The 16759-nt window shown below is 40.0% G+C and overlaps 2 protein-coding genes across 2 annotated transcripts; both read left to right on the top strand.

Moving 5' to 3' along the window:
- The first annotated feature begins 448 nt into the window (after window positions 1-448).
- On the top strand, window positions 449-4366 carry LOC139936089 (uncharacterized). Its single transcript, XM_071930806.1, has one exon. The coding sequence runs from the start codon at window positions 449-451 to the stop codon at window positions 2384-2386; it is 1938 nt and encodes a 645-aa protein (XP_071786907.1). The 3' UTR covers window positions 2387-4366.
- An 11239-nt stretch (window positions 4367-15605) lies between these two features.
- LOC139935870 (E3 ubiquitin-protein ligase TRIM56-like) lies at window positions 15606-16241 on the top strand. The gene has a single exon (XM_071930483.1). The coding sequence runs from the start codon at window positions 15606-15608 to the stop codon at window positions 16239-16241; it is 636 nt and encodes a 211-aa protein (XP_071786584.1).
- Window positions 16242-16759: the final 518 nt, after the last annotated feature.

The following is a 16759-nucleotide window of genomic DNA, read 5'->3' as shown; positions in this document are numbered from 1 at the left end:
CGCAGCGTACAAACTCACGTCTTAGAATTACATGTACTTTTGCACGTGTGTTTATCTACGCATCGAGGGGGGTCTAGTTTGATCGAGGCAAAGTCTTCCTTTTCCCACGTCACAAAAGGGGTAGGCGGAGTCAACCCCACAAGCACTTAAGTAATTATTTTTACATATAAATCGTGACAAACAATTACTCCAAAAATTGTGTTATTGTTAATAAACATATACTCTTATGTTTAAAAAAAAAAAAAACTATTTCCAGGTGCGTTTAATGGGCTTACAAAACCATTGCCTGTGTTATTTATCATAGGAGGCAAGTATACTCTTACGAACTAACCCAGTAATTGTGCTGCCACCTAGCGTCTAAAAGTCTCCATAATGTTACCTCCCTGATTGTAAAACGAACACGTCCTTATTTTATTTCATCAGGTAACAGGAGCCCATTCTCATCAAGATGGCTGAAGCTGCTTTACACACTGAGACCACTTGCAAGATTAGACATGTACACATCGAATGCCCAATCTGCCTGAGTCGGTTCACCGATCCGAAAATCCTGGACTGTCTTCACAGCTTCTGCTTAAAATGTCTTCAGGAACTTATAGACAAACAGGATCCAAAGACGGATATTATTATTTGCCCGATGTGTAAAAAGGAAACATCAATCCCGGATGGGGAATTGTCAGATCTTCTTAGCTGCTTTTTCTTGAGCTCGCTTATAGATGACGTCATTAATCTTGAAGATCAGAAGGAGGACATTAACTCTCCTGTCTCGACTTGCGAAGGATGCGACGAAGGTCTTGAATCCGTCTCACGGTGTGTTGACTGTGAGGTGAATTTTTGCAAGACATGTCTGACAATCCACGCGAAATTAAAAAGTCACAGGCATCATCAAATCGTTGATGCTGTCGGTTCGTCACTCGAGCAAACCAAAGACAAGGATAAAGCTGCAGCACAAAAGTGCCGCAAACACACTGACCAGGAACTGTGTTTCTATTGCGACACGTGCGATTTACTTGTGTGTCTCAAATGTGCTGTTTTTGATCACCGAGCAACAAACCACAATCTCTCTGAAATCAATGATTCCATTCGATCTTATCGTCGAGCTGTTGATGAAGCCTTGCAGAAGTTTGATGAGTGTCGCAAGCAATTCCAAAAAGTGGATGACTCTATCAAGCACTCACAGCAAAGATTACAGCTCATGGTCGACCAGGCTCTTCGAGATATTGTGGCTAAGGAGGACGAGGAAATCACTAAGATAAGAAACGCATCTCGCCTCCTTCAAGAAAGAGTCACCCAAATCGGTCAAGAAAGAGGAGAGGGATTTGACAGCATACAGAGCAGCAATCACGATAAGATGAGCCGTGCAGAGCAGATCGTAGCTTCAGTCAATGACTTGATGCAACATGCTGATAACTTTGAGCTGCTGGACCTCAAGCCAAAAGTTATGCACAACCTAGACTTCCACAAAGAGCTCCAGTTTCAAACAGTGCAGCATAGCAAGTCATTCATCGGGTTCAAAGGTCATGGTGTCGTCACTGATGCAGATCTCGGTGAAATACTAGAGGAAGATAAATGGAAGGTGAAGACAAAGTTTGGTAAATATGGGGGAGGTAAGGGGGAGTTCTTTGATGCACTGGACGTTGCTTGTTTTAGCAATGGTGACATTGTCGTTACTGATTCAACGCGGTGTCTATTATCCACATTTACATCAAATGGTAGTTACAAATCTACAGGTGTTCAAAGTGGAACAGAGGACGGTAAACTAAAACAACCTTTTGGTGTTACCGTGACCTCTGATGACCTGCTTCTGGTTACTGATGGACAGGATGTAAAGGTTTATGATAGAGAACTGAGATACATTCGGCAGTTCAGACCCTCACAGAATCAAGTCGAGGGGCAGTCAGAGAGTCTACTTCATGGTATTGCTGTGGACAAGAAAGATCGGATTGCAGTGGTTGACTGTAAGAGAAAGGTAATATCTCTCCATAATATGGATGGATCCATTATTTCCACAATACATCGTGACGATATTAGTAGCATCTGCTATCTATCTTTAAGCAGCAAGGAGCGTCTGATCTTCAAAAACTCCCAGAAGATGAAACTAGTTTGTGTGGATTTCATGGGAAACGAGGTGTTCAATATCAGCACCTCCATTGACGGCAAACCTGCCTATCCTTATGGTGTGTGCTGCGACGATGCTGGAGACATCTATGTGTCTGTTCATAACGGTGGCTTTGTGGGAATCGATGAGATACATCATTACGATGCATCAGGTGAGCACATCGGCTGTGTAGCTCGTGGCTTGCACTATCCTCAAGGCATGACGTTTACTCCTACAGGTGACCTCATTGTGGCTGATTGGCGCTCGGTCAAGGTCTTGCGTCGTTTGTAAAGTGTCGATGACGTCATGGTCGAAAACGATACAAAATCGTGGATGACAATTGGAAATTAACAACATCCAATAATAAATAACGACGAACCAAAACCAAGGCACTCTCATCAAGAATATGAATAATCTGTCATTCCAGCAAATCCACAGTCAACTATTATTCTAACCGCTCCATTAACTTTATAAAAATTTGTTTGACTTTCGCTTTACATTGAGTCACTTATGATTTAAATTCCGCTGGGCTGGTTTACCAAACTAAAAGGTGGTATGATGTAAAATCATAACAATAGACCGATTGCACTACAGGCAACACGTGACCTGAGATAGGTATTACATATCAACAAACACGGCGTATAACTGCGTATCAACGTGCGTTAAAAAGACATGATTATTGTTGCATTTGTTTGTTCAATCAAGGCTTTTCTTTCTTGAAATCACTGAACAAAATTCTTGAGTTTGTACCATGAGACCTTACCGGTGGCTGAGCAATGCCAGTTGTAATGGTTACACAGCCCACCAATATAGGAAATTCTACGACAATGTCCACACGATGTTATGTGTTTGTTCACGGAAAGTGTGGTTTACATTGCCCCCATTGTAATGATTTTGCTGCCAATATTTTCAATAAAAGTCTGAAGCTGCAAATTCCTTTATTTTCGCCCTCAAATTATTTGATTAGAAGGGGTAGCTGTCAGCTAGAGTCGGACAACTTCGCGGTCTCCCTTGACACAGCCCGACTTCACGCCGTGCACAACGCAAAATCCACGGCTCATGAGCTCGCTCAAACCACAGTAAATTAACGTAGTCTAACCATACTCTAAACCTCTTGTATATTGTAGTAGAAAACTTTGTCTATCAAACAGCATTTATTTAAATAATGTCACAACATTCAACTAAAAAGGGCTTCGTATTTTAGTGAACGTGAACGTCAAAAATTGTGTTGTTGAGGTCACCACTTTGGGCATATTATTGGCGAGGTTTAGCTGCAAGCTGCACAGTACGCGGGCAAATACGTGAACGTGAATGTCATCAACTTGTGTTGTTTCGGGGTGACCTCGCCACTTTGGGCTTTAATAATTCATGCTCACGTATGACGTCTGTGCGCACGTTTGTACCTGACGTGAAAAGTGGTAACTGCACGTATGCTAAAACTTGAGATTTAACGACACAATTGTTTGACGTTCACGTTCACGTTGCTCGCGGAACGTGCAGCTAAACCTCCCTAATAGGTCTGAATCACATTTAAATTGTTGACAGCAAACTGTAGCATTGATACAAGGTACTAACAAGGTTGTAGGGATCCCGGATCCGAATATTGGCCGATGGTGTCAAGTTGGCATCGAATTTTTGAAAAGTGAACTGTGGAAAAAGAGATAATCAAAATTATCTTAAAAAGATTGCTGTTCGCCAACCATTAGCTTTTTTGGAATAAACGTACTAGTGCTCTTCTACCCCCTTTATGGTTCACAGCGGATGGCCTCAGCATAAAACAAACTTGCCATGTGTTAAATCAAAAGAAAAATCTGTTGGTGATAAGTTTACATTTTAGAATTGAAGTAACTGCTGATCCAATTCTTCGAAATTTCGATATAATTTTGCATAAGGTACCGTTTGACTTCAGACATGTCGTGGGAAACAAGAGAAATGCTAGGCCACCACCTACAGACAGAACAATAAATTAGTCTAGATAGAATAAGGCTATCTATAATAAATAATATCAGATATAATTTGTAATAAGCGGACTTTTGTAAAAGGCTTTTGTAAAATCTGGTAACTCTATAAAGAGCTTGTAAAATATTTTGTTTGCGCTACTATAAGTTTTGGACTAGTTGTATAACATGAACTAACGAATTTTCAAAGGAATTCAAATTAGTTTCATTTCAACTCTATATTGGGTGTTTGGTATAGATAGTGTCGGGCTTTGTTACAAAATGATTTTGTTTGATTTTAAATAAAAAACGGTATAAATACCCGCCTATTCTGTTTTGGTTAGTTTGGTAGACATAAGTATTTTCGTTGTTATACATAAAAGAGAAAAATTCCCAAAATCATCTTAATGGTTGCTACCCGAAAACTCTTTACGTATTTTTTGTAATCTTTCACAGCTTTTTCAACTAGATAACAACAATTATTGCATACGTGCATGTTCAATAAGTGACAATTTTGCTTAAGACAATGGAAGATATTAACCATTCATAAATACCTAAGACAGTTTATGCATTCTGAATGGTCGAGGGGGCATCACGGATGATATAATTAACACCAGTAAAAAGTGTTTAAACATGGGGGTGACACGCGAGCTAGTCTTGGTGCAAGACGTTTCTCGTTTTCCTTTCACGCACAGTGCCGCCAACTCACCAACAGCGCCCGCACCGACTCACCTGACTTAGTCCACCCTCAGTAATTATCAGCATCCAGACTGCAACCGGTTTATTAACTGTGTCTACATGTAGGCCTGGTATTGCTTCGTTCAATCTGGACCCCACAACTGACTCTCTTTTGAAAAGAGAATAATAGAACAAGATGTTTGTTGGTACTCGATAAGGTACATGAATGTGCGAAAGGACGCTATCAGACGAAATTTCCATAAAATTCACTAAAAAGCCCGCTCATACTTCATGCAAATGCGAAGCGAATTTTGACGTCACAGCTCCCCACTCGATGCGAATATTTTGCGAGAGTGGAGCACATTCCAACCCTTGCAAAAAAACCTTGCAAATTATTGGCTACAAATTATGAAGTATGAACCGGGCTTTTAGGATGGGGAAGAAGACAAATAATCTTTGCGCGACTGAATTTCCTGCCATACCGGCACGATTTTACAGGTTTGAATCACGTTCTAGAAGTTGAGTTTTCTTTTCTCCGAAAATTGAATTAAAATTTACTTCTAGTCGGTGTCCCTTGTGCATTGTCCATTGTTCATTTGTTCCACTTTACTGCTTCTGCTACACTAGTAATAGTACACCCGTTTATCTAGTAATGAGTTGTCATTATTAGCCTTCAAGAAAGACTCTGTTAGGGTCGAAACGTCAGGCCACTAACTATTTTTTTCATTGTTTTATAGTATCATAATCCTTTTGGTGTAATCCCCTTTTTTCACCATTATGTCTTTTCGGTTGGTTTGAAATGTGCAACAGCTAATTATATTTTCCCGAGGATTTACTTCCTGAACGTCGGATTGCTTCATGTTCTCATTTTTCCTGTAGAACAGAAACCGAATGGACATCACTTCCCGCTACAAAACTACAACACACCTATTAAACAGGCTGTCGCTAACGAGTATGACTATCGGGGGGGGTGTTGAGTTGCGGAGTTTGAGTTGGCCAGCCTTCTCATGAGAGTATAGGCCAATCCTGGCAGATGTTTGACGGCCACAATATCTGCGTTGGAGGGATGCTTCCTCGGGATGGACCGCTCTCCCGTGACGCCGCATCCTCCTAATCTCTGCAGCTTCTGCCCTGGCATCCTCAGCTGACGCAGCCCCACTTATGGTGAGTAAACGCCATGTGGGCCTCTCCTTGGCCATGTCTTCCCAGGTGATGGTTGGAATGCCAGCTGCTTGGAGAGGACGTTTCAGACAGTACTTGAAACAAAGTTGAGGGCGGCTTATGATGACGAACCCCCTCGCCTGCCCAGGTCTCCGTACATCTCCTCACCTCAGCCTGATCCCGAAGGCCTGCGCTATGTGTTTATAGTGCAGCATACGTTGAGATGTAGCGACACTCTCTGGGACACTCTGGGTTCGAGTGGTGTGTATCCAACGGAGAGCCTGGGCTCGACAGCTGGAGAACACAAGAACTGCCCCGTATACAGTGTTCAGAAGACGGAAAACTCCTTCCACTAAGGTAGTTCCAACCATGCCATTGACCATCGTACTAGTAGTTTATCTGCCATGAAGGGATACCAAAACCACTGCTGCCTGGTTTGGGGATTAGTGAAAAGCATCATCCATCAAAATTAGAGCGGATAACAAAATCTTGCAACCAACTTCTTAAGGTGCAAATCGAACTTCCCCAAAAGATCACCACTCAATTTATCTAGCGCTCTCTTTGAAAACGAACAACAACAAAGATTGACAGGTTGGTTTCTATATAGCTAAACACTCTTTTTAACTTTTGAGGAACCCGTCTAAAACAGGTGTTAGTTATAGACCCTTTCTTGCAACGTCACTACTAGCCCGAACTGTTGTCAACCCAGGTTGGAAAAGTATGGAAAGCTATAAAATATGCAAATAAATAACAGACTACTACTATTAACTGCTAGTAACAATGTTACAAAAATATTCAAACCTTGTGTTGATTTTGTTGAAAACAAACAATACGGGAGGTATTTTATTTAGTTAAAAGTTCGCATAAAATAAGTATTGTTTGAAGCTTTGCATGGTGTGGAGAAATAAGATGAAACTATAAATAAATAGTAAACTTGCCGGGTACAATCATGTGTAAATCTCTTAGGGTGAGTGTTGGCTCTCGGTTAAAACATCCGTTTTACTTTAAAGACACTGGACACGATTGGTAGTTGTCAAAGACCAGTCTTCTCACTTCGTGTATCTCAACATTATGCATAAAATAACAAACCTGTGAAAATTTGAGCTCGATTGGTCGTCGAAGATGCGAGATAAATGAAAGAAAAAAACATCCTTGTCACACAAAGTTGTGTGCGTTCAGATGCTTGATTTCGAGACCTCAAATTCTAAACCTGGGGTCTCGAAATCAAAATCGTGGAAAATTACTTCTTTCTCGAAAACTACTCCACTTCATAGGGAGCCGTTTCTCACAATGTTTTATACCACCAAGCTCTCCCCATTACTCGTTACTAAGTAAGGTTTTATGCTATTTTGAATAATTACCAATAGTGCCCACTGCCTTTAAAGGAACACGTTGCCTTGGGTCGCTCGAGTTGTAAAAGTAGAATACAATGATCCACACAAACATGCCTCGAAACTGGACGGTTTTCCTTTTACCTCGTCGACTAGCACGGTCGGCCAGTTATGGGAGTCAAATTTTTGACTCCCATAATGGCCGACCGTCTTAGTTCGCAAAGTAAAATGAAAACCACGCAATTTCGAGGCAAATTTGTGTGGATCATTGTATTCTACTTTTAAATTATCTTTCCAATCATTTGCATTTTAAAACAAACGGTTATAGACGTTTTTAATAGACCAACTCGTCCGGCAACATGTTCATTTACATGTGAGGAGGAACGCTGTGCGGCTTCATTGCATTCTAAAAAAAATCAAGCTCAATGCGGGACGCGTATTTTTTTTCCAGGACAGATGAGGCCACTTGCCATAAATGGGCGTGTTTTACCTACTTTTGGGTCTGTTTCCCACACAGATGAGGCCACTTAGCATTCGCCCATTATGGTAAGTGGCCTCATCTGTCCTGGGAAAAATACGCATGCAGGACGCCCAAGGGACGTCAACGAAGAACTGGGCGCAATTTCATAGAGCTGCTAAGCACAACAATTTGTTAAGCATGACACTTTTGTCTTGTTAAAAATAGGATCACCAACCAAATTGTCACGTGATTTTCAGAATAAGCAAACAACAGCTGAGTATACCAGTAGGCAAGCAATATGCAACACATGGAAGTTTGTTTGGTAATCCTGTTTTTATCAAGGAAGAATTTTCATGCTAAGCAAATTGTTGTGCTTCGCAGCTCTATGAAGTTGGGCCCTGATTGTTTGTAAAGTGTGTTTTTGTTTCTTGTTCCCGTTATTTTTTTGTTAAGTCCAGTCATTTTTCCTAATTAGTAAGACTTACCCCAACCACAAGTAACTGCTTAATCAGGATTTGCCTTTATTTCTCTAATAAATGTTTTATTATAACTTGATTTAATGTTAATTGTATCTTTATTGTATACCATGTATACCAGTGAAATGGAAATACATTTATGGAAAATTGAAAAGTCTCTGAATTTTAATTGAATTTTTGAGAAGATCGCGATGACCACCAACAAAACCTATCTAGCGCCCTCGTACGGTCGCCCTCATCAACAACAAACTGACAGGTTGGTGTCTAGACGACTTGGGAGTAACTCTCATACGAACTAACAATTAACTTTGAAAGCACCCGACTAGTATCTTTGGCCTGCGGATGCCATGTGGGCATCATTCTGCCTGCAACAGGTGTTCGTTCATGATTTTATGTTTGCAGGGTTGGTTCGATACGACGAATTTCAACCCTCTGTCCAAATAAAGCCTCAAAAGGCGAAAACACCTAAAGTCTGAACTTCTTAAATGGCTGCTTTCTCTTCACGATAAAGTGAGTTGAGTGACTGTGAGGGGTGACGAACCGGTAACTGGAGTCTGGGACTGGAGTGGAAATGTACATGATTCGGTTCGCACAAACCAGTATTTTGTATTGCATGTACACGCTCTTGCATTGAAACTCGATCTACAAAAAGTTCGCAGCTAGCAGGTAGTGAGACAAACAAGATTGATGTATTGTCTTGGAAAATCCCCTAAAAGGTTTGTATGTATTCATTCAGTCATTTATTTTGTCACATCAAGATCCACGAATCATAGAGCTGTTCCTATCCCCTATGTTCCTTCAGCCATTGACACTATCGCAATGGTTGAAATAGGTGCACCTATAAAATAATGCAATGCGAACCTTTGTACCAACGAACCATGACGGACACAAAGGTTAGGGTATGTGGGGTTTTCCCAGTTGTGAGAAACTACTACTATTAACGCATACCGGCCGTGTAGTTGAGCCTAACTGGCCCCCAAAAACCAACTATTTGCGGAAGTACAACTTGTAGGTTGGCGAAAGAGGTGCACTGTTTTTGTTATGTAAACTTGAACGTTGTTTATCGTGCAAAATCCATTACTGTTGCCAGCCATTTTCCACCTCCGATTCATCAAAGAGGTTCAAGTGTACGCAGTGAGCATTAGTCACATCTACAGCTTGAGGTAGGACTTTACTTGCACTGAGGGTCTATTGTGCCTTAGTGCACATAGAACCATCAAAGATGTGTAATCGGCGCGGTTCACATCAACCAGTGTACATTAACTAAACAGTACACGCTTTAGTTCCAATCCTGATCTGACAAACTGTTTGAACAAAGTTTAGCGATGTTTTTTAATGTTGTCTTTTTAGGATCAACACAAATAATGTCATTGCCAGACCCTATCAATTAGAAGTCTTCATAGGCCTATTAATTTGTGCAGATTAGGAATCTAAAACTATACATACAACATCAATACTTAAGTTTTATATAAATGCAGCCACCATTTTTAGAAGAGTTTTAAAAATGTACTGATGGTCATAGTAATCACATGCCTTGAATTACACGCAGGCCAAGACAGTGCCCGGTCATGGCCTTGGTGCCCCTTCAAAACATTCCCATAGACTTTTGAGATTTTCCACTGGAGTACCCTTTGCAAAATAAAAACGTTCTTGCTAAACATTGTGATTGCCGGCTGGGCGTTAGTGTTATTCCTGGAAATAGAATGTTTGTTCTTCACAAACATAACAGTTATGTTTATAAACAATAAAACATGTTTGTATTAATTGTTTGTCACGATTTATATGCTTAAAAAACGGATAAAGTTGTTTGGGGTGTGGGATGACTCCGCCCATACCCTTTTGTGACGTCAATCGAGGCAGACTTTGCCTAGATCAAACATCGACCCCCTCGAATTTGCCTGCAATGCGTAGAGTAAACATACGTGCAAGTACATGTAAGTCGTGAGTTTATACGTTTCGAAAAAAAGTTTTTTCTTGCATTTTTCCGAGAATGCCGACCAGGTGTATTTCTGCTGGATGCAGCAAAATAACTAAAGATGGGGTCAGTTTGTATATGTTTTCTGCAGGTCCCAAGTATAGGCGGTTGTGGGCCGCGGTTGTTCCGACGTCTTTTTCAGCGCTGTGCAGCGAACACTTCGAGCCTTCGTGCTTCGAATCCGAAATACACCACACATTCATGAAGAGAAAGTTGTTCTAAAACATGACGCCAAACCAACAATTGTTCCAGCTAGTGGGAAGTCGAAGAAGGTACCTGAAATACGTGATGAACCTAGACGAGCATTTGCCAAACGTGAAAAAATTCGAGTAAAAAAGTTTGAACTCTGAGGGCATGTGTTTAGCTTGCCCCAAGCGTCACGATTTTTGGTTGGCACTGCATGCGATTCACCGTCAGAGTAATCCGAGTGGACCGTCTTGCTGCTCCGTGACCGTAGTTCTGTACGTACGCAGGCTAACACAATTTTACAACCCATTTGGTCACTGAAAGGTCACCTAGAAAATAACGGCAATAGCTTTTGTAAAAAATCACTAGGCATTCAAGTTTCAACGTACGTATGTGTGTGTATAATTTCTTAAGTAGAATCGTGTCTAAATTTGTTGTGATGTGCCATGTTCGTCGAGACCTTGCTATAGCTATTGCACATACAGGTCCTGCACGCCACACAGCATACGCATCATACCGATCAGGTACCCAGACGTAGTGTACGGGCCCACACTACACATTTTCTTTTCGTGCCTCGATTGACGTCACGAACAGCGCCCTCTTGGTTTGGGGCCAACTCTTAAATTTGTATAAGTAAAATAAAATTTAGAACTTTTTAGTTAACTGTTTTTTCACATTCCACTCATTAAAACACAAATCTTAGTGACAAAAGCTGTATTCTTAGAAAATACCACTTCCAGGTGACTTATTTTCGAGTGTACGTACGAACTAGCCTGTCTGATGTCACACTTCGAAAACACTGATCTCTATTATACTGATCAGTGTTCGAGGCTCGTGAATAACCCCATACACCAGCCTGACCGGATGTTGCCTAATGCACCTTTGACCTCTCATTCATTTCACATTGAGATTCACAGTCAACTCACACGTACATGTACACAGTACATAATGAACAAAACAACAGCGTGCACACACTATGCACACACTGCATGCAGACGATCGGAAGTGCAAGCTGACATCACCTCGGACCAATTATAACGCATTCCTATAAATTATCCAAGGCTATCATATGATGGCCCTGAAGGGACATCGCACATCGCAAATATCTTTGCAAATATTTGCGATATCGCAAATATCTTTACAAATATCTTTGCAGATATTTGCGATATCGCAAATATCTTTGCAAATATTTGTGATGTCGCAAATATCTTTGCAAATATCTTTGCAGATATTTGCGATGTCGCAAATATCTTTGCAAATACCTTTGCAAATATTTGTGATGTCGAACATGTTATCGCATACCTTGTCGCATACTTTGTCGCATAGTTTGCATGGGGTTGTTTGGGTTCCAGCCTTCATTCCATTAACATGTACACACGGGTGGATAGTCGGATACAGTCCGCGCGTGTGTTTTTTTTTTTTTTTTTGTAATGCCATTACAACTTGCACTAGCCTTTTTGTTGCGGCAGCCATTAAATCCTCGGGATCGTTCAATAAAATTGACAAATTTGGCTCCTTTGAGGGCGTTTTACTATTAAGAACAACAGTCTTCACCTGATATATCACCCATGAGAAGGCGAACAATTTGCATCAATGATATTAAGGTAAGTTTTGATATAAAATGTAATTTTTTTATGATAATTTACTTCGCGTTAAAAATGACGGATACAAGTACGTGTGACCGATAAACTTAGTGCTGCATCTAATTCGTGAAAATTGTCTTTTGGTTTTATTCTCAACATTTACTGATGAAGATAAGCTACATTCGGGAATTATTTGACAGGATAATATTTGTGAAATAACTAATTTATGGTTTTATTTTTCGTTGGCAGACATCAAATTCTTTGTCTGCTGATTGAAAACGAACGTTTTTGATTATTAATAAATATAATCCCCAGGCCGCGAGCTGGATAGTGATAAATAATGCGGTTTCGTTTAAGCCGAACCGATTTTTTTTCCAACATTTCATTGAACACTGTTGTTATATACTTACGAATAATATTTCACTTTGTTTCCTTTTTTTCAAGAAATGTTTTGTTGTAGGCCTAGGCCTACTATTTTAATAATAATATTTCATAATGTTTACTTCTGACTGGGTATTTAGTAATTTATTTAATTAGAGTTTTCTGAAGGAAAATACATTTCTTGGCAACTTAAAAAAGGTTACATGATTACATAAATTTAAATATTGCCCATGAATGAATGAATGATGATACATGTACACCTGCATCAATTTATCAAGCAGGGGCTATATGGGTTGGGTGTTGGGGTGGGGGGACTTTGCTAGAAGAATACCTTTTGCTTGTGGATTAAGGATTCCAACTTTTATTGTAGAAGAGGACTGGCATTCATCAACATTCTTACTTGTATTACCTTTCATTGTTATATTTTATCATGTAGGCCTACAAGTACAATGTAGAGTTGGAAGAGTGACTTTGATGTGAGGAAAATCACCAGGCCGAGGTTCAAGTCCAATAGGGGTAAAAGGATACTTGAACTTTGCCCATATCTGTCAGGTACGGTATGAATCACATATTTGGTTTTTACCCATATACACCGATGTGTGTTATATAAGCACTGTATACTCAGTACTTACCCAAGTTCTGTGAAGAAAAAAAAAATCACAGGTAAATTACTCAGGTGGGATTTGAACCTCCAACCTTTGCAATTCTAGAGCAGTTTTATGCTAAACTAGACCACCGAGTTTGCCCAGAAGCTGAGGCAGTTCCAATCTCAAATTTTAGCAGAACAGCGGGTACTGCAAATGATTTAATCGATATTAAAATTGCACCGGGTTAACCGTTAAGAGTAGGTGTATATGGGTAAAAACCAAAATGAATACTATAAATATCAAGGCTGTGGCATTATTCACTCCCAAACAGACGACGGTCTTAACCCACCGCATACACTGTGCGTAGTGTGTAATCACACCGCACGACCCACCCGTATACACTGTCACATTGCTAAACACTCGTCATACGACTACTCTGCACAAGTCATCCGCACTCGTACCACTAACCGCATGCGGAGGCCGTATACGGAGGGCGTCGTGTCATGCGATGTGGTTAATTTTACGCACAGTGTACAATGTATACGGGTGGGTTTTTACAGCGGCGTTTTTTCGGAGTGAATAATTTGACTGCCTTAGCAAGGCTAAACCGACATCCCTTTGAGATGTTTCCGATAATCAGTGTTGATCTGGAGTTTGAGAGACTTCCAAGTCGATCCCCCCTTGAATGTTAAGCTTTGTTTTTTTATATCTAAAGGGGGTGGGGGGGGGTAAGAGAAAGAAAACTCTCTAAACCAACATTAAATCCCAAGAGCTAAAAATCAATTTTGTTTAAATACAATGATCACCCATATGGTGCTATAATTTTGCAATTTATAATGTTGCATTGATTATTTGATCGTACATGTACTCAAGCATTGATTATTTGATCATACTTAAGCATTGATTATTACTCGAGCATTGATTATTTGATCATACTAATAAGATTGTATCCTCTTCTCATTTCAGTTACAAGGATCTGCAGAAAAGCGTCAATGTGAGAAGCGTAACATCTGCTATCGCATCAAAGCAAAAGACATGTTAGTTCATTTCAGAACAAGATAAGAAGTCATTAGTAGGCCTGGGCATTAAGTGAAGTTTACTACTCATCTAGTGTCAAATACATTGTAGTCACGACTTTGACACTAGTCGCGACTATTGTAAACTCCTAGGACAGCTTAATGGGAGAACACAAACAATTATTTATTAGCACCGTCTTTGTAATCTTAAAAGAGTTATTAAAAAAATTGATACTTCTTTTGTTTTAAGGTAACTCAATTGATGATAAAATAAAGTTTTCATTGTAGTACAGTAATGCTTTTATGCAGTTTTTACTTGATAGTCAGAGTATGTTATTGTTTTCTAAAAGGATAGTTATCTGAATACTCCAGTTTTCAAATAACAGAACTTACCTTTCTAAATTTCCCTGCTTTCCAGTTTCAATGCAAGGCATGTTGTTGCCATATTTTACAACAAAATAAAGTTCGTTTTGTTGTTGATGAAAACAACCATCATTTGTTGGCTTTCACTAAAATAAATCGTTTTTCAATCAAGTGAAGATAAGAAAAAAAAGAACAGTGAGCTGTTTTTATAATTATTACAAGTTATTGAGGTATTTTAACAAAATTAAATCATCAGCAAGCGAATATGCACGCGTATGTTACAATACAAATGGTATGATTATGTGTTTTGTGGTGGTGTTTAATTTTTTTTTTTTTTTTTTTACAATCATAATAATTATTATGCCTCATACATAAAAAGCAGACGACGCCACGTTTGTTCTCGTGCATTATTTTTTTTCCCATGATCCACCACGCGGGCCACATGAACCCGAAGCCCGTGAAGCCGAAGTGTTCGAAACAAATTCGTCGCCATTTTGGTTATTGTGAAGCCTGAGCCTCACAGAGCCGGAGCCTGAAAATCCCAAGCCTGAAGCCTCAAGCTTGAGCCTTCGATTCGTAAACACTCATAGTACAACTCGCTGTGTACATAGTAATGGAATGAAGGCTGGAACCCAAACAACCTTCTAGGCTCTTGAAAACATATCGGACACAAATATGCAAACTATGCGCCGAAGTATGCGATCAAGTATGCAATAATATTTGCGACATCACAAATATTTGCGAAGATATTTGCAAACATATTTGCGATATGGCAAATATCTCCAAAGATATTTGCAAGGATATTTGCGACATCGCAAATATTTGCAAAGATATTTGCAAAATATCTGCAAAGATATTTGCAGAGATATTTGCGACATCGCAAATACCTGCAAAGATATTTGCGACATCGCAAATATTTGCAAAGATATTTGCGACAAAAGATATTTGCGACATCGCAAATATTTGCAAAGGTATTTGCAAAGACATTCGCGACATTGCAAATACCTGCAAAGATATTTGCGACATCGCAAATATTTGCAAAGATATTTGCGACAAAAGATATTTGCAAAGATACTTGCGACATCGCAAATGTTTGCAAAGATATTTACAAAGATATTTGAAACATCGCAAATATTTGCAAAGATATTTGCGATGTCCCTTCAGGGCCACCATACTATCTTGACATATAATGCAATCAATAGGTTTATAAGACCAATGCCTGTCTTTATCCTAAGAGACCAGTATACTTTTACGAACTTACCCAGTGCTGCCACCTAGCGTCTAAAAGTCTCAATGATTGTTTGCTCCCTGATTGTAAAACGAACACGTCCTTCTTGTTTTATTTCATCAGGTAACAGGAGCCCATTCTCATCAAGATGGCTGAAGCTGCTTTACACATTGAGACCACTTGCCAGATTAGACATGTACACATCGAATGCCCAATCTGCCTGAGTCGGTTCACCGATCCGAAAATCCTGGACTGTCTTCACAGCTTCTGCTTAAAATGTCTTCAGGAACTTATAGACAAACAGGATCCGAAGACGGATATTATTATTTGCCCAATGTGTAACAAGGAAACGTCAATCCCAGATGAAGGATTGTCGGATCTTCTTAGCTGCTTTTTCTTGAGCTCGCTTATTGATGACGTCATTAATCTCGAAGGTCCAAAGGAGGACATTAACCCTCCTGTCTCCACATGCGAAGGATGCGACGAAGGTCTTGAAGCCGTCTCACGGTGTGTTGACTGTGAGGTGAATTATTGCAAGACATGTCTGACAATCCACGCGAAATTAAAAAGTCACAGGCATCATCAAATCGTTAATGCTGTCGGCGTGTCAAATGAGCGACCCAAAGACAAGGACAAAACTGAAGCACAAAAATGCCGGAAACACACTGACGAGAAACTGTGTTTCTATTGCGACACGTGTAAATTACTTGTGTGTCTCAAATGTGCTGTTTTTGATCACCGAGCGTCCAACCACAATCTCTCTGAAATCAAGGATTCCATTTGATCTTGTCGTCGAGCTGTTGATGAAGCCTTGCAGAAGTTTGATGAATGTCGCAAGCAATTCCAAAAAGTGAATGACTCTATCAAGCACTCACAGCGTATATTACAGCTCATGGTCGACCGGGCTCTTCGAGATATTGTGGCCAAGGAGGAAAAAGAAATCACTAAGATAAGAAATGCATCTCGCCTCCTTCAAGAAAGAGTCACTCAAATCGGTCAAGAAAGAGGTGAGGGATTTGAGAGCATACAGAGCAGCAATCACGATAAGATGAGCCGTGCAGAGCAGATCGTAGCTTCAGTCAATGACTTAATGCAACATGCTGATGACTTTGAGCTGCTGGACCTCAAGCCAAAAGTTATGCACAACTTAGACTTCCACAAAGAGCTTCAGTTTCAAACAGTGCGACATAGCAAGTCATTCATCGGGTTCAAAGGTCATGATGTCGTCACTGATGCAGATCTCGGTGAAATACTAGAGGAAGATAAATGGGAGGTGAAGACAAAAATTGGTAAATATGGGAA

The sequence above is a fragment of the Asterias amurensis genome, chromosome 4, assembly GCF_032118995.1.
Source record: "Asterias amurensis chromosome 4, ASM3211899v1".
NCBI lineage: Eukaryota > Metazoa > Echinodermata > Asteroidea > Forcipulatida > Asteriidae > Asterias > Asterias amurensis.
Note: the sequence above shows the minus strand (reverse complement) of the source record. Positions and strands in the feature narration are given on the sequence as shown.